This window comes from Indicator indicator, chromosome 12 (assembly GCF_027791375.1).
Source record: "Indicator indicator isolate 239-I01 chromosome 12, UM_Iind_1.1, whole genome shotgun sequence".
Classification (NCBI taxonomy): Eukaryota; Metazoa; Chordata; class Aves; order Piciformes; family Indicatoridae; genus Indicator; species Indicator indicator.
In genome coordinates, this window is record NC_072021.1 from 9,470,629 (window position 1) to 9,489,535 (window position 18,907).

The 18,907-nt window shown below is 40.3% G+C and overlaps 1 protein-coding gene across 1 annotated transcript in view; it reads left to right on the forward strand.

Moving 5' to 3' along the window:
• The window catches only part of SAMD12 (sterile alpha motif domain containing 12), a 176,305-nt gene that overhangs the window by 66,704 nt on the left and 90,694 nt on the right, over positions 1 to 18,907 (forward strand). Inside the window, exons 4-5 of the mRNA XM_054385282.1 lie at positions 584 to 724; positions 11,089 to 11,160. Of these exons, the coding sequence (XP_054241257.1) occupies positions 584 to 724; positions 11,089 to 11,160 (213 nt within the window). The remainder of the gene's footprint in view (positions 1 to 583; positions 725 to 11,088; positions 11,161 to 18,907) is intronic.

Here is an 18,907-nt window from a genome sequence, read left to right on the forward strand (position 1 = left end):
GTAAATGATGCTGTGAAGGGAAATTCCTGTCTCCTTTTTTTCTGTGTTTCTGTGATAGGTTACTGTTGAGAGGCATTTGGAAGGCTGGACCATGAACTACTAGGCTATTACACCATAGGCACATCTGAATTGCAGTTCATACTCATTGTATCTTAAATCGATTAAATGGATAGAATTCACATTCTGTGGTGGTTTCTTGACCGTAATGGAGATGCTTGAAAAGAGGCCAGGGTCTGTTTAGGAGCCTGGAGCAATTGTAGACTTACAGGGAAATCTTACCCTTGGGAGACCAGTTGAAACTTAAGAACAGCAACTGGTTGTCTAAGATGGCACAAGATGCCTGTTTTATGTGCATAAGTGTCTCACAAAGCACCAAAACAATACAGAAAATCAAAAGAAAAGGAAGGAGTGGAACAGAGTTGAACAGTAAGGAAGTACCTAACTGATGAAACAACAGTTTCTCAGACTAAGGTATTTCAGGGCTGAGGATTTTTTTTTCTGTAGCAAATTATCCTGTGAGAATGAGAATATTTGCATTAATGGAAACCCTTGGGTGATCTTTCTTCTTGCCTTTTGCATCCAGGCCGTGCTTTGCTGAGACTTACTGACAAAAAGCTTGAACGAATGGGCATTGCCCAGGAAAGCCTGCGACAGCACATTCTGCAGCAAGTCCTTCAGCTGAAGGTTAGAGAAGAAGTCCGAAACCTCCAGCTGCTTACACAAGGTATGAAAAATAATTTTGATATGGACAGTTACTGAGATCAGATAGGAGAAGTTTGCCTGAGGGCAAGGAAATGACGTGTGAAAATGTCTCATAGATTCCACATGCTTTCCAAGGTGGGGACAAAAGGTAAAATAAGACATGAATACATAGAGATGTTCAGCTGCCTCTTTTGCAGGATGAATAGGCTCCATCCTCAGCTCAATGGTATTCTTACTTAACTGTCTGCTTACTAAGATGAAAATAACTACAGAAAGGGCCCAAGCAGTGAACACGTCGTCTTCACAGACATTGCACATTTGGCATTAATTGTTTACTTTTGGTGCTAGATGAAAGACTAATCTCTGTAACCTGTTTTATGGTGAGAGTTGTCAGTGGAAAATTACCTGTTAGACTGTTTTTTTTGCAGATGGCTGATTCCTTTTTCGTGTTGGAGCAATTTTATTGACTTGAATGGGGTTGCTTCTAATTTATGCTGATAAAAAAACATAAAACCCGTCTCAATATGGAAATCTTGATTAGAAGACAGGGAAGAAGGAGAAACAAAAAAGCTTGTACATATTTTCTAAATTAGGTTGAGATGCTTTATGATGACTTGTGTTATTAGCTCTCTTCTAAGGCCTTTTAACAGCTGTGGTAACATGAAAGAAAAGCATTGTGGCAATAGTGTCAAAGAACATTTAGATGGGCTCTACTGTTTATCTGCAATACTGTCTCAACGTTGAGTGCTGTTTGCTAGTCCAGAGAGATAGCATAAACCACATACTGTTGTGGTGTTTTGGTTCAGTGCCCATTGTATGTCACACCATAGGAAAAAATAGAGTTCTTCAGTACATGCAGTGTATTTTTAACAAAATGTCCTTCACACATGACATTATGTTCCTGATTAAGCCTTGCTCACTGTGTTTGGGGAGAAACTCTGATTAGTCCAGTAAGCTGCATTTTATCTGAAAGCACATATGTCTCAACTGAGTTGTTCCTTCAGGCTTGGTATCACGTGGATTGTGATGAGGAGCTTTAGGAGTCCTTCATTTTGCCATGGTTTGTGACTGTGAGCTCACCTCACTTGTATCATGTCAAAGACAGTGCACATGCTGAACACGTCAGTGTCTTCCCAGGTGTTTAGACTTGTTCCTTTTCCCTTCATCCATTCATCCTTTCATGCATTATTCCTGCATCTTTTAATTCAGCATTGGCCAGGTTCTGTCTTTCCCATATCTGGAGTGGTACTTGAGAGTTTGACAGACTGTGAATTTCAGGTCACCAACTATCACTCTTTTAAGCTTGCTTCCGGAAGCTGGGATTTTATTGATATGGGACAATAAAGACCCACTAGCTATAAATTTGGGTCAGTTGATCACCACAGTGCAGACAGATGTCTTTATAAAGATGCATTTGGCATTGAGAACAATATGTTTCCAGGCTTCTCCTTTATTGCTTCTTCCTGGTTCCCCTCTGGACATATCAAGTGGTGTATGAGTCATGATCAGTCGGACACTGGCAACTGCCATTTCAGGCAATTCAGAGCAGCATCCTTTGAGATTTATTCCTTGCCCATGCAGTTGAGGATGCAATTTTGGACTTTGGTAAGAGGATGAATAAACACATGCTGGACTCTGAAGGACAGCCTAATGTCAGATATATAGCTGTGTATTTAATGTAGTCTCTGCCATGTAGGAAGAACGTTGTTGCTTAGTCTGATCATAGAAAGACATGCCAAATTTTATGAAAGCCAGCACAGGTGTGCAAAAAGCTGGTGGTCAGCTCCTGCTGTCTTCCCCCACAATGGTGCAGGCCATTGCAGTGCACTTCAGCTCTGCTTCAGCCTTCTTAAGTAGAGCTGAAGTTAAGGAGCAGCATAACAGTTGTAAAAGATTCCCTTGTACAGCAGAGCTAAGTAGGGGGGACAGTAAGTGCTAGGATGACAGCAGTATTCCTACCCTTTATCGCCTCATTTACACCAAGTTGGAGCGTGTCTGTTGAAAGCACTTGCTTGCAAGTACCAAGGTTAAGATACAATTTCTCAGCTACAGTGCAATCTGTAAAGCTCAGTGTATGTCAGTTCTCCAAAACTGATGCTGTCCCCTTGCCCAGTTTCTTCAAACCTTGCCCACTCATATTCTCATTATAGTTTATACATTCCTAGTCCAGGTTGTTACTGGAATAGCTTTCTGGAAGTGCTTTTCTGTTTTGGAGAACATTTGGCCAATGTTTTTTTTTTTCTCTGAAAAGTATCACATTATCATGCCAGCAAGTTCTGTGTTTTGGAAGTTCCATTTGCAAAATGCAGGTCACGGTGTAGCTATTGCTACACTGTGCTTTGCTGTCCTCTAAAAGGGGAAGGAAGAAAAGCCCTCTGTCCCTCAGTGAGATCAGGAGATTGTTAGGTGAAAGAAGCCATTACAACTCCTTTCTGAATTAATTTAGCACACAGGCTGGGTTGCAGGCAATGAGGTCCTAATTCAGAGCCCATTGATGTCAGCAAAAAGAATTCCACTGACTTTAGTCCATACCCCAGTTGAAGCTGAATTGAACAGGGAAAGTTTTTTAAAAGCATTATGCAATACCTATCAGGTATTTTAAGTGTTTTTGTGCTCTGTTGTCTGCAGAGCAAGTTAACTTCATTTTAAAAACTCACTATAGAACTGGCATTCTTTTCTACTTGTCTTTCAGAACTGTTTCATTTTTCTTCATTCAGGACACACCATCCAAACTGTTCCGGGGACCTTAAAGCCAGAATAGTATGTGATTGTGTAATTGAAGGCTTGTCTGGAGTTCTAGGAAGACTTTCTTTGGAGTAAGAACTGCCTGACTGAGGCTGTTACCAACAGAAATGCTATTCCAACCTCCACTAGTACAGAAGGGCATGGGCCCAACTACTGATCTGTGCTTTTTTTACTGACTTAGTGATGTTGAGCAACTCATTTGACAGAATATCTTCCAATGCCTCTTGGGGAGAGCTGCACACTGTTGGAAACACCATTGTTGTGCTGTTATCACTGTAAGCCTGAGTTGAAAGATTTATTTTTTTTTTAAAGCCTTACATAACCACACAGAGAATAAGTTACTTTGAGACTTTTCAATGCAAGTCCTGCTGGATGGAAAAAGCTGTCCGCAGAGTGGCTGAACAGTGCTATGTGTGATTCTGAGCAAAGTGTCCATGACAGCAATCTGTTAATAGGGCTGATCTTAAGAAGCGTTTTTGGATTTGGATTGAATGATACCTCCATTTAAGATGATGTTGGACCCCCTCTTAAGCCTTCCTGTGAATTTCATATAGTGCAAAGCGCTACTGAATTATACTGCCAGACCACAGAATGTGCCACACACACACAAAAAGTCTCCTGCTAGCAAAATGTGCTAGAATAAAGCTTTATCCCTCATTTAAAATCATCACAGCTGTTGATACCTGTTGAAATTATTTCTTCCGTAAGTTTTCTGCTCCTTCTGCACTGGTGTTCAGCTACTGAAAAATATATGTGCCAAATGAGAGCCACAATAAGTCAGACAGTTTCCCTTCCTCCAGTTTCCAAGACTGGCTCATTCAAAACCTATTATAGCACTGTATTTTTCCAGGAAGGGAACAAGAAGGCCTTCAAAGATGCAACTCATCTTCTGAGGAAAGACGAAGTAAGACCCATGTCTGCTGGTAATGGATCATTCACTGGGGTTTAGAGGAACCTTGTAATGGAAACATTGCCTTCAGGGTCCATGTGGTGTGTAAACCAGGACCATGAAACCCTCCCTAGCTGAAATGTGTTACAGAGATTTTTACAGCCTCTTAATACTAGAGTAAAGGCAGGCTTGATCAGAATGTGAGCTGTTTGACACTGAAGCCTCCCAGGCTGTCAGAAACATGATACTAGTTCCTGACCACCTTACCTGCTTCTTCCTTGAATGTTAAAGGTGGGAGGAAGCTGAACCTTGCCATTCCAGCTTGCATCACCACGTGTGAGAGAATTTGTTGACATTTTCCATAATCAAAGCCTCACAGTACTAGACTTGCTCCCATCTTCTGAATTCCCACATATGGAGATGAAACCTGCTGTGGTAGCTCCAGTATACAACATGAATGATTGAGAGTTACACATCTGCCTAAAACATGCCTTGAGTGGTCAGAAAAATTGAGAACCTTGCAAAACACAGAACTGAAAGTCATTTGGAGTTAAGAGAAGACAATTGCATCTAGCTGTTCTCCTGCTATGTGGCCTTTATGGATACTGTGGTATCTGAACTACTATTGCCTACTGTCCTTTGTGTCTCTTGAAGACATACTGCTTGAGATCAGCACATTTCTTTGTCATCACTGTAAAGGAGTCAGAACAACTGAGATCTGTGGCAGAAGGTCATCCTGTAACAGTTCCAGGATGTACTATTTTCTTTCCTGGGTATGTACTGGACTCAAGGTTTTGGCACCCGAGGAATCATGAGTTCCTTCCACCAGAAATACTCTCTTTCTTGCCTGTGAAAAACAGCAGATGTGGACTTTCCAGGTAGACGGGGTGTTTGCCTTCCCAGGCAGCTGGTGGGGGAAGTGTGTAACCCTTGAGGAATCTCAATTTCATATCCCAGTGGTGGTGTTCAGAGGCATGTGGCATTTCAGATGTTAACTGTCCTCTTAACAGGCACCCGTTCTTTTGTTTTCATTGTCTTGACCTCACCTTTTTCTTTCCCCTAACCTTGAAACTTCCAGCTAGTCAGGAAGAGTCTTATAGCACAAACTTCTATGCAAATGTTTCTTGCATATGCTGCATACATGGCATCCATCCAAGGCCCAGAAAAAAACCCACTTCATATTTCAGAAGAGCTTCAGCAAACTTAATTCCCAGCTGATTTCATTTGGTCTGTGCTGCTGTTATTGTCCAAAATCTCTGAAAGACCTTTTGAGTTGAACACAAAGTATAGCATGGAAATGCTGTCTGAGATTACCTAAAAGTAGCAGTTTATCTCTTATCACAGCATCAAAACTGTATTCCAGAACTCAACATGCTGTGTTGCGTCATTATAGGTAAAGAAATCTTTACTTTCCTCTTGATATAGGTTCATTCTCACTTTATATCCCTTTTCCATGTTATATCCTTTTTTCCTGTAGCAGTGTAGGAATCACAGCACTCGTACTTAACACTGCTCTTCCAAGAATGTGAAACGGCTTTGCTACCACCCGTTAGACTACAAAAGAGCAATCTTTGTTGTATTTTTCCCACTCCCAGTCGAGGACACTTCCACCACTTACAGAGGACATAGACTTTGGAGTCAGAAGCTATAGTTGTTCCTGAGACATTTTTCAGGCTCAGGTACTGTTAAGACTTCTGAAAATCATTTTTTTCAGGTTACAGGTATGCACTGAGGGGTTCTCCAGCTTTCATTTGTTTTATCCAAGGCAGAATATTGTATGTGAAGTGTGTATTTGGGTGCAGATAAACTGTTTAAAATACATGCATCAGTGATGATAAATACCAAATTCCATCTTTGACATCAATTATTCGAATTTCATCTGGCTACTTTCTAGTTTAAGAATATACTTTGCAGTGCAGTTGATGGTCCCTGGTAGACCATTGAATTAGTACGGTTCTGTTAGTTACCTTTTAGCTCTTGCTGTGGTGCTAATACACATTCACATCAAATAACCAAGTGATTCATCTGACAGGTAGAGTAAGTTCCAATACACTGGACAATGCATTGGATAAGTTTGGCACAGAATTGTCCTTCAATACACCTAGTATATTAGTCTGGAGTATGAATAAGGCAACATGCATGCAGCTATGAAATTGGATCGATGATCTTCTATGACAGGATTTTAGCTGTATAATATTATGATACATTTACATTTTTATTTGTTTGCATAGTTAATAGTGCAGCTCAGTGTGGGATGTGTTATTAGCTGTTTGTATGATTGCAAGGACATGATTGCAGTTGTCTGGTTTTCTTACTATTTTATTAATGTTGATTTTTTTTTCATTCCTGCTTTTCAAATTTCTCAGGAGTCAGTCTACTGGAAAATTTGGTCTGGGAAGTTTAGTCCTTCTGAGCTAATGCATATCCAAAACTGTCTTACAGGTTTGACAAATAGATATTACACTTATATGTACATCTACAAACACACACAAGCACTACAGATATACACACTTCCCCACTCGTGTAAAATGGAAAGAGAAGAAAAAACACTGCCTAAAGTTTAAGGAAAAAAATTCCAATGTTGTTTGTTCTGCAGCCAGTCGTGACAGACTTTCAACTAAAGAGGAAAGTTTTGAGCAGTCAGAGGCTGTGATTTAACAACAGCTGTTCGTGATCAGTGCCAGTAGAAATCACTTGTTTTCCACCCAGTGGAAAAGAACAGGCTGGTGGAAGGGATTCCAGGAATAGGTACAGTCTTTCACAAAGAGTTTAAATGAATCAAGTCTACCTATTGTAAGATGGTGCCATTTACAGTGTAACATATTTGTCATTTCTGAGATTTTTCCAGAAATCAGACACAGAATAAAATTAGGGTTGGTAAGTTGTTTTATAAAATAACAGAGGAAATGGGAGCCCTAGTTATACTTCTGACCCCTTTCACTGCTGGGCTTCTGGTTCAAACCCTCACTGTCTTTATTAGCTAACACCTTCATGATCAAGCTGAGCAAATAGCACTGGAAATAAGAAGAGAAGAAATGCCATTCTTGGTCAGATGCAGTATCCCTCTGTCCCAGTACTCTGCCTATGACAGTAGCAGATGCTGTTTAGGTAGACCCCAGAACCCTGGCCCCACTCTGTGGTCCCATCCTCTTAGGCTCCAGAGCATCCAGAATTGCAGCATTAGGAAGAGTACTCCCCTGTCTAGTTCTTTTAGTGTCCATTGAATATCTGTCTCTGCCCTGAAACAAGTTGTTCACAAGTATTTTTACAAACTGGATTATAGTCACTGGCAGCCTCAGTGGTGCTGAAAGTGCCAAAGCCTAACTTGGTGTGCCTTCAGCTGGCTATCTTCTGCCTTCCACAGAGACTCTAAGCATGCAGTAATAACTACACATCCTCTGTACATCAGATGCACCAGTCACACCTCAGACACATCAGATAAATGATGCCTTTCACTCACCATTGATTATTACAGATGCTCAGGATGGCTGCCAGGTGTGTTTGCTGGCATGGTAGACAGCTAAACTTAGGTGAGATCAATCCTCACTCATTATGCCCAAACCCCTACACCGAAAAATGTTGGTCTGGAAGCTGAGTGAATTGCCCTCTTCACTCAGATGAGTTTTGGTGAGCCTATCTTTCTTACTATATGAAACTGGTTTTGCTGACAGCTGCGCAAATGCAGTCTGTTTGAGAAGTGTTCCACCATATTGTAGATGTCTTTAAGAAATGTAAAAGACATTCAAGCCTTTTTGAAAATGTAAAAGAAAATTTTGCTGGTTTGAATTCCTGAGGGCAAGCACTGCCAAATAGTTCAAAAGCATTTTTCTTCCTGTTGTTACTAGCATTTATGGCCTGTGCAGTAAAATGTTATAATTAGTGTAAAGATTCAAGGGAGGCAGAAGAAAAACCCTCTCCTTTTTATGCCTTTGTAAAGTTGCCTTTCTAAGTTGTGTAAAAAGAACCTGTGCTATTTAAAAGCTTCTCTTTTTTTTTTCCTCTTCACATTCTTTAAAAGCCTTTCTGTAATGTAATTTTAAAAATGAATGTGATTCTATTCAAATAAAAGTTTACTCTTAATGGCTTTTATGCTTCATATGATAGAGCACCTTCATTTACTTGGTTATACATAGGCAGTCAGCAGTGTTATGAACTGTTTCTTTATTACTAAGCAGTGTGCAGATCTCTGGCAACTTCCACATAGGAAAGGGTGCACTTTTTAAAACTCTTTATTTGGTGTGATCATAAAACATGGGTACTAGCCCAGTGTTTTATGACATCCTCAAGTATGAGTAACAATTTTAACTGTGCTGGTTCCCCCTCAAGATCAATATTATAGAATTTTCCCAGTTATTACTTGAATGGATTTTAATTGAAATTGATTCTCTGTAAAATAATTAATTGAAGTATATTAACAGTGATCTTGTAGTCCTTAATGTTAAGGACTTTGAATTCTGAAAAAAATTCTAAACAGCTTTTTAAAAATACCTAATTTTTTTTCTGTGCAGCCTAAGTGCTCATAAAGCATCTGTCAATTTTTTTTATTTAAGTGCTAATTCCAGCAGATGACAGCATGAATTTGCGGCATGAATGTGAATGGAAAGGTAGCAGGGAATTGTTTTTTAACAAATATGTTTTTCTGTTGGCAGTTCAGCAACAGCTATATTGTGTGATCCTAAAAGGTAACTAATACCCTGTTTTAGACAGCATTACCTTCAAAGTTTTAGTCAGTAAAAATACCTCCCAGTCACCTGACTTATTGGAAGTTACCTCTCCAAAGAAAGGGTGCATTGAGAAAATCTGCAGTGAGTGGCTCTTTAAGAACTTCAGTGTTTTTCCAAAGGTATCACCTGTATGGGGGCAGTGGTTTCAAGCTAGGGAAGAGTAGATTTTGAGAGGATGTTAGGCACAAGTTCTTTATCATAAGGATGGTAAACACTGGAATGGGTTGCTCAGGGATATGGTTGAGGCCCCATCCTTGGAGATATTCGAGGTGAGGCTCAACAGGGCTCTGGGCAACCTAGTGCTTACTACAGAGGGGGTTGGACTAGATGACCTTTGGAAGGCCCTTCCAACCCAAACCATTCTATGACTCTATGGGTATTGAGGAAGTCTTTGTTTTGTCACTGTCAGAGCAATGAGTTGAATTTTAAGCAAGTATGTACATGGCAAAGCCAAACAGTTCTGAAGCTCCTCAGCCACAAAAGGTTTCATCCACATGCTGGAGCTTATTCTCAGTTAAGCTTATCCACATCATTGGAAAAGTAGCTGATCTGCATACATTTGGCTTGTGCATTGACTTCTACCAGACAACAATCTGATGAGGAAACAGCAGGCTCAGGATTGTGGACATCTTTTCATATCCAGATAGCCTGGCATAACCTGTCAGGGCTCGTGAATTGGCATGCTTATTCAACTATGCAAGAGGGTTGGACCCCTCATCCTCAGGAGCTGTAGGAGCAAGTTAGAGACTTTTGTATGTGAACAAAAAGACATGTCAAGGTTTGCCTTCAGGTTTGAGCACAGTCTAAAGGTGTATACATTGGCATAGTCTTGGAGTTTTGAGTCCTCTCCAGTAGAAATAGGATTCCCATCTTCACACTCAGTTCATCTGGGAAGCCCTACTGCCATCAGATGGCATTTGATGACGTGAGATGGAATTGAAGCGAGTCCAACACTTGGGCCTTGAAACAAGTAGTTTTGCCATAATCTTTCATTCTTTACTGAGACCAGATGGGAGACTTACTGTTGGTAATGTCAGACAGCAGCCCCTGAAGTTCTGTCCTTGGATATCCTTTTGTATTGAGAGAGCACTGTTGTGTAGGACTGCCAGGAACTGTTTTTTGAGAGAGAACCTGAAAGAAAAAGTCTTGCACAGCAAAAAGAGGAGGTTCTTACTAACTGTGTTCAGAGAGCAGTAGTGCAAAGCTTCTGTTGTTAAAGTTAACTCTCCAAAGTCCTCTGAGCTGTATGGGTTTTGTTATCTTTGCTCTTTGGCATATGTCAGAGAGATGGAATGGTCATCACATTTCCTTGTTTCTTTAGAGTGTTAGGACATTCTAGTCTTCTTGAGGAATAAAGAGGAAAGCCTTCTTTCTTAACCTTTTTGTCTTTCACTCTTTTCAGAACTCCTGAATAACTGAGGATTGCTGTTAAAGTTAGGCCAGGAGATTAATATCTCCTGGTATAGTTTTGTTTTGTTGATTTTCTTTTAGCCTGAGTGTTTACAGGGCTTATTAGACTCCAGATGTCTACTGAGGAATTTCCTTAGCTCGTTCCAGGAGCAAAGCTATGTGGAACACTTTTCAGCCATTCCTTCTAATCTTCTGTCATAAGGTGCTGAGATGGTCCAGCTGCATTTAAAGAATCTTGGATATAGGGAGGAGCAATCAGCATTGTCTTAGACAATTGGACCAGTGTTTAAAAGTGTCAAGCAATTAAGGATGCAGATAGATATTTGAAAATTCCTTACCCTGATCACTCCCACAGCAGTTATAATTCTCAGTCCAAACTTTAAAGACTTTGAAGCAAACAAACTGTGTTTCAGATCAAAAGGGACAGGAAAGAGGAAGGGAAGGATAGTCCTACCTCTGAAGCTCCACTGGCAGATCAGTTGCCCACTTGGGTAGTTTCTGATTGCATCTTTCTGTAGACTCCAGAGTTACTGTAATGTGTCCAGCAGTGCAGGTGCCATCCATTCTGTTGCAGCTGTTGACTGTGACACTAACCACTGATGTTGTTGACTTTTGTAGATCTCTACTTAAACATGGAGCATGGTTTTTTGCGAGTCATAGAAAAGCAGCCAGCCCTTACAGCCCATCAAGGTAATGAATGTCTTTTTGCTGGGATCTATCTTCATCAAATGAGACATCTATGCAGGGTTTTTTTTTGTCTTTTTCTAGAAATGTTTCCTCTAGGTGTAGAATTTTTTTTCAGCTACTGTCATATAAAGAGTGTTTCATTTTTATCGAATCCTAGTAAGCTCTTTCCAGTGAATTATTTTTGTTTACTGATATTTACTGGCTAGAATTGTTTGCTGATAAATTTTCTTTCTCCCTCCTTAAATATCAGCTGCTGTGATAAGCACTAAAATGTGTGACCGTTGCTTTGTCAGCAACTCGTGTCTTCATTTATTATACCATTACTGCTATTCTTGAGATCTTTTGGTTCCCTGTAGTAATGGGAATGTCACTGTGTGAATTTTACTGTGCTTCTCTATGGCTTAGCTGATTGCATGATGATTCTGGTATGAGAATATATGTTTTACAGATCTAGTCAGTGTTTTTGTTTGTTCCAGATGATCAGAATCCAGGCTATTTTAGGTGAGGTTTGAAAACAGATGCTGGGACCAGAAGAGGGGAATCCTTTCATCAAGGATGTCCCTAGAAATTAGGAGCATCTAAATCTATTGCCTTCCTTAAGTTTGTGCTGCTTATAAATAATTTGGCTAGAGTCTTAGGAAAAGTCTTTAGCTGACTTAAAATTTGATCCATACTCTTCATCCATACATTCTGTATCAATTGTAGCATGGTGAACATATAGCAAGAGTAGCTGTTCTACTAAGAGTAATGTAAATTTATGTCTGCCATCAGCTATGGTTTGGTTTTATCCCAATTATCTCATTTTGAAAATCTGAGACCTCAACTTTGCTCTTGGTTCTGTGAGGGCAAATGAAGGAGCAATGCTCCATTGATTTCAGTGACACATGAAACTGGCTGAAATGAGAACAGGATCAACCCCATTTTTCCTCTACAGCATGAGACTATAAAGCCCATTCAAATCATTGAAGGGTACCAATGACTTTGCTGACCTTTGGATCAAATCCATAAACCTTTTTAGTAACTTAATTAAAACTACAAATAGAGAAACATAAGTGTTCTGTTCTCTCACCCAGCATAGTTCTTTCTAAAATTAAAAATACGGTCTCATATCAATTTTATTGTATTTTAAAAAAATACATTTTTGATATTTTATTCTCTTTAGAACTTTATTCTTAATTATATAAAGCCTATTTTTCACTTGGTCTCAAAATCTCTTTTGATGATATGAACTCCCAATATTATTTGCAATCCTAATTTCATAATCATTGTTGAAAATGAAACTCAAAAAACTTGCTTTTATCTTACTCTTTTTATTCATGTTCTTTACTAAAATGGCATAATCAAAGATAAAAATGAGAATACTGTCTTTTATCTTGAGCAGTTTGAAGTGTCTTTGGCGCATCTTACATTAGCCAGCTGAAAGTTAGATGATTGGTTGAACTCCTTGCTTACAGTCCTCAAATAATTGATGAAGAGCAGCCACCTCCTGAGATAATCTGTGCCCTTCTAAAACAGATGCCCATGATAGGTGCAGTGCATTGCCTTCTGGAGGTTCCTGCTTCTCTCAGCTGGAGGACTTGCTATCCAATTTGGGATAGCTAAAATTAAGCAGAGAAAAAGCAGGCAATAGTTTTCCTTTTTTTTATCAGCATGAAGCATATCAGAAGTGACGTTACCCGCTTTTAATTTGACACCAATCTTCCACTGCCTTAGTGTATGAACTTTATTGTATTTATCTGTACCCCATAGCAAAATTTGATTATGCTACGCTCTTAAATTGCTGGGTTTTGATACACTTGTTACCATGAGCTTTTCACATGCTATTGCTTGCTGCAAATGTGTTTTAATGGAGCTAACTGCTGCTACCAAAGCAAACCACCAACCGAAAAGGCTAATATTAATGAGTTACAAATTCTAGGTTAAAGGGTTTTGGTTGGCTTTTTTTTTTTCTTTTCTTGTAAGTTAAATAGTCCTTCAGTCTGAAGCAGACAAGGACTTTGTGTATTGTCTTGGGACAGGGTTATAACTTACCTGTGCTTTGGCAATTTTTCTCAAACATTAGTACTTTAATAACTGCAGTTAGGCCGATCCTAGTCCTCTGAGTTCTTCCTTTCATCTGGATATGGTTGAACCTGCTACAAATATTAAACCATTGTTATTATTATTTCATGTTTGTGGCTTTTGTTGCCTGTGTGGAGCTGTGTCCAGTCTTACACAGAAAGGCCAGGACCAGGCAGAACCCCAGATGAAATGGTCATTGGGAACTTTTGCTCTGTAATTCAGAAAACTTACCAAAAACGTCTTCCTTTTCATATAATTTAGTACAGGCAATTAAGCTATAAGTCTCTTGAAAACCGTGAACTGCATAGTTTCAGTTACATAGAAAAAGTGGTAAAACTGATCTAAAACTTACTTGAAAAAGTTACACAGAGGAGTGACTGAAAAAAACAGGTTTCCTCAGAATATCTTTTGTTTGGGCTTTCTGTGTCTCCCTTAGTGCCCTCTTGCATTGTCATGCAGCTTGTTCATTTTATTGAATGCTAAAGTCTTTTACCATCTGCCAAAAGGTTTTATTTTGGGGTTTCCTCCTATGTGGGAGGGTGGTTTCCTCCTTCCCTTCGTGCTAGTTTCATTGCTATCTTTAGGACTCAGCCTACTGGAGACCTTCCTGTCTCCCTTTTATTACACAGTCTCCTCCTTCCTTATTGCAAGTTCCTGCTCCTGGGGGCAAAGAAGAAAACAAGAACTGAAGCTGCCTCTTTGAGCTGCCTGGCTGATGCAGATGGCTTTTTGTTTTAAACCCAGAAGTCCAGTTCCTCGAGTGCAGGGCTGTGTGTACTCAGCAGCAACATTCCCCAGGGTGGGTGTTTTTAGGAATGGTGTCTGTGTGAAGGTGCCTGTGTCTACCCCATGCTTTGGCCACAGAGTGCAGTGTCCTTCTGAAAAAGGCTGCTGCAGCCTGTAGCATTCACTCTAAAAGCATTTTTTTCATTTCTATTTGTTAGTCTTTTACCTCAGCACATTAATCCAACCTGTTCTGCCAGTGTTATGACAGCTGTAGCCATAGCCCTTTAGTTTCTTCCTTTCATGGGAACTCATAGATGTTTATTTTTTCTATGAAAATATTGATTTCCTATCTTTACCTTTCCTGTGGTGCAGAGAACAAGAAGTGAAATTGGAGGTGTTATATTTGCAGAGGGACAGAATTGCATCTTTTTTTATTCTTTTCCTGAGAGAATAAAGTAGATGCCAGTCTGGGCTTTTCAAGGATGCAGGGAATAGAATACAGCTGCAGTGGGATGTGAGTATCCAGCTGCTGAGCCATGAACCTGGGAGGTCAGGCACCTCCATTTAAATCTTTGCTGTGGAGCTCTTAAGATACCTGCCATCATCTCTCCTTGAAGTACATGCTGTGATGGGGAAACAAAGGCTTCTCTTTTTCCTCCAGCCTCTGCCCGCTGACAGTGAGAGCAGTCCCTGTCTGAGGACTGCTTACTGCCTGCCCTGTCCTGTTACTGCCTGCCCTAATTTGCTGTGCAGCTGAGCCTATGACTGGAGGCAGTCTGAATGTGTAGGGCACAGACGCAAGGGGTTGCCCTGGGTGTCAGATTGTCCCTGAGAGCTGCACCGGGATCCATATCAACCACATTCTGCCTCTGCTGAGTGTATTTTTGGCTTTTGTTTTGTTTTTTGTTTTGTTTTGTTTTGTTTTTTTTTAATCACTGACATTGCACCAAGCAGCATGTCAGGTTGTAACAGGAATGTAATATTATTTTATTTGTGATTAGCTTACCTCTTGGATTCTGAGACGTTTTAATCTCTATCCTTCCATCATTACCCATATCTCTGAAGCACTATCCTTTGGTTTATTTACTCTCCCTCTGTAATTGAGAACTTTATTGTTGATCACCATGAAAAATTGTCAGTGCTTAAAAATAAATGGTCCATCATCCACCCCTTCAGTGCACCAAGGTTTTATGACTATTGGAGTCTAATGAAAGTTTGAAATGGGGATGAGGAGGGTGAGTGTGTCCCAGGGTGTTACCTAAATGTCTGATCTACAGATGAAAAGGGATGCTGGGATTTCTGTTCAGGAAAGTGTCAGTAAAGCTGCCTGTTTCTTAGCACTGGATATTTTAATGATGTTCAGCTCCAAACTCCAGGGTACAGCATTGCACAGAGAGGTCAGTGGTGCCCTTTTCTAACAGCGGAATGGTGCAACACAGCACAGCAGCCTGAGATGGCATTCTCCTGAAAAATAATAGGACTGTGTGAAAAAAATCTGAGCAGGAGACACATGTATCTCCTCATTTAGAAAGCAAGGCATTGTACTTCTGAATAAACAATTTTCCATCTTTTCTCTGTCACACAGATGTACACACGCTAATTGCATAAAAACATAAACAGTAAATTAAGAATATGATTAAAAATTAAACAGCCACTGCAGAACCCATCAATAGTAAGTGCTTATTAACTTACATATAACAGCATCCTAGTGTGCTAGCTTCACATTGGCTGTTGAAGCTGATTTGCAGCAAATAAGGCCAGGGCAGCTTTCCTAAAGGATATTTCAGGGTTTGAGTGATCAGACTCTCAGCTCTGATTGCTTCCTTCGTTCCTTCATAATTTTTGCCATCATTTTAAGTTTCTGATAATATGCATGACCTTTCCTTGAATCATAGTGGGCAATATGCTTAATCCTTCACCTCTGGTGCTTAGCAGAATGAGACAGTATGAGTTTGGTGCAGCTTTGTCCCATCTCACGCATTGCAAGATGTCTACAATTTGCCCCTCATCTCCATCCCCTTTTTCTGCAGGGCTTCACCAGAGCCCCTATCCATTCTGTGACTCACCTTGCTGGCTGTTTGCCTACATATGTGGTGCTGAAGGGCATATAACCTGAAGGGCAAAGCTGATTTATACATATTCAGCTGCCCATCAGAGTGCCACATCCACACACACATACACACCTGTGATCTGCAGACCAGCTCCATCTGACACTGCCTGGGAGGGGCTGCAGTTCCTGGAAAGGGCACCCTCCAGTTCCATGGTCTTTGTCCATCCCATCTCATAACATTTATGCCATACTCTCTTGTGTGTCTCTTGTGTATCAGAGGACAAGATGTTTGGCCATCTTGCTTCGTAAGAGTCAGCCTGGTTTTGAACTAGATCAAGTGATTCTTGGTAGAACTGTTGCAGCCTGGATTCAACAGTGGCTGCTCAACATTAGCTTTAAATATTTAGGGGAAAGATGAAACAAGTTAAGGACCTCTCAAAATTGGGACTAATCTAGAAGGGCTGGGCAAAGCAGGATATTTTCCAGTGAGCTCTGCTTTCTTGGATGTTTACTTTTCATGTGGATTGGGTAATATGGATATGTAACCATTATACAAAAGAGCTTTTGCCTACTTGTGCCTTACCTTTGTACGGCCCAAGCCATGTGCTGCTCACTCAGCTGGTCTTTGTGCTTATAAACTGGGTCTGCTGTGTTCATTTAAGCTAGGGACATTATTCCTTCTTTTCTCCTGGCAGTCAAAAGCAAGAAATGAATGGGTGTCAGTGGAGTTAAAGATCTATAGCAAGCCCACTGTCAGTGGGTTGTATATATCCTGTAAAAAAACACTTCAATTCTGCCTTTCTGTGAGAAAGCAGTACATCCCCTGAACTGCTGCCAAACTCATTGGATGTGGCTGCAGGTGGCTCCAACGTGGTTTCTGTTAAAACACAGCTGGAAGATTATTTCTGTCATGCACACCTCAACCCTGTCAGCTATTTCTGTGCTTGTTCTCCACTTGGTGTGGTCCATATTTGGAGCCATGCAGTTGGTGGCTCTCTGGTAGCTTTTAGTGTTGCAGTTTGATGTTGTTTGCAGCTGCTCTTTGGGGAGCTGGGCAAATGAGTAGCAAACATCAGAGCTGCTGTTGTCTTTTCAGGGTTTCCTTCTGGATGCAGTAGGGGACTAGGGAAATAGGGATGTAGTAGGGATGCTATAGCTGTATGAAAGTGGAGTACATAATGGGTGTGAACTAGGTCTGAGGTGCAGAGTGGGATGCCTGCAGATTCTGAGAGCCCCCCTGAAGGAGCCAGGATCCTGGATTAGGTGAACACAGTATGGGCTTCCCTATTACTTTCTGCACTTTGTTTCCTCCTTTTGCCAAAGCCTTTCCAATATAGTTTCATCCCCATCCAGCCACCCATTGCCAGACTGTAGAGAGAAGGGTACAAAACAGGTACAGATGGGAGACAGGTATCAAGGCTGGAAACTCTACTGCTTAGGCTAGTAGAGCTGAATTGCTATCAGCAGCAGAGGGAATCCTCTCCAAAATGGTCTCAAGTGTAGAGAACACCACAGGGAGCAAGGCCTTTTCTTCTCAGTGCCCTGAATAACAGATGGATCTGATGTGTTTATTGCCTTAAGCTGTTTTCTTTCATCAGCACATCAGATCGAGGTGCTTGACAGATGTGCCTCATAGAAAATACAACTAATCTATGCTCAGTTGTATGGCTTTTAGCATCTCTAGTTCCTGTTTAGAACTATTCTCTTTGTTGTCCAACTTAGCCTGTGTATAAATGAGGAGGTATTTTCATGCAAAGCTAAGGGAAGACAGAAACAAATAAACTGTTACAAGTGCAAACTGATATTGTGATCTCTAAAAGCATCTCTTGGCATCTTTATCTTTTTGGTTCAGAGCTTCTTTCTGAGATAGGAAAAATGGCAGAGTCAATGCAGAGGCCAGGTTGAACCATACTGGCAGTAGTGAAGTAAGATTTTGTACAGGTTACAGATTAAACAGCCTGAAAGTTTAAAACGTGTATTATAATTGCAGAAGCATGAAATAAAAGCTTTTTGAAGCCAGGACATTTGCTCAAAAGTTATTGCCACACAGTTCTGGAAATCAAAAGCTGATTTTATTCACTTCTACCCCATTCCTGCCTCATTCCCCCCAGCACACACCTGAATCCTATGGGGGATGAGGCAGCAAGTGTTACTCTGTTACTTTTCACAGCACGGCCTATGCAAGGTTTTTTTCCTTCTGCTTCAGAAAAATCAAAGAATTTGATTGTATTAAAGAATTGTATCAACATACAGCAGTATTTCCAACAGTTGTAAACCATGAAGTGCCAAGTGGGTGTGAAATATTCAATGTGATTTTAAATTAAAACTGTGCTCTGTTTTAATTTTTTTCTAAGGAAGTAGCACGTTGGATTTATTTGAACTTCAGACAGCAGAGTAAAGTCAGCTCTGAGGGTTCTTGCAATTATTTGAAGTCATGTTTTTCACCGTACAGCAGTGAGTATTTGCTGCTGAAATGCAAAGGAAGTCAGGCAGCAGAACTGGTGAAAGTCACTGGTTATACACCTGTTGTTGAAGAGCTAAACCTTTTCTACTTCTGCAACTGCAGAGATAATATCTTTTTCATGTTTGTTCAGCTATTTCAGTTCAGTGACTACTTCATTCAAAAATAAGAAACCACTTGGGGGGAAAAAAAAGCTGAAAAGCTTCTTTCCCACTTTTAATCTATAAACAAAAACTGTGCAGTAGAGTATAAGATCTACCGGTTCTGCTGTCTTCAGAACTGACATTCAGGTCACCATGGTAATGAATGCTTCCTTGAGACTGATTACTTTAAAAGTATAATTAAAAGCTTATTTTTGCCTTGATTATGTAGCGTATTTGGTAACTACTGTTCTTCAACGTTTTATTGCACTTCACTTTTACACAGTAAAATCTATTTTATAACTCGAACTG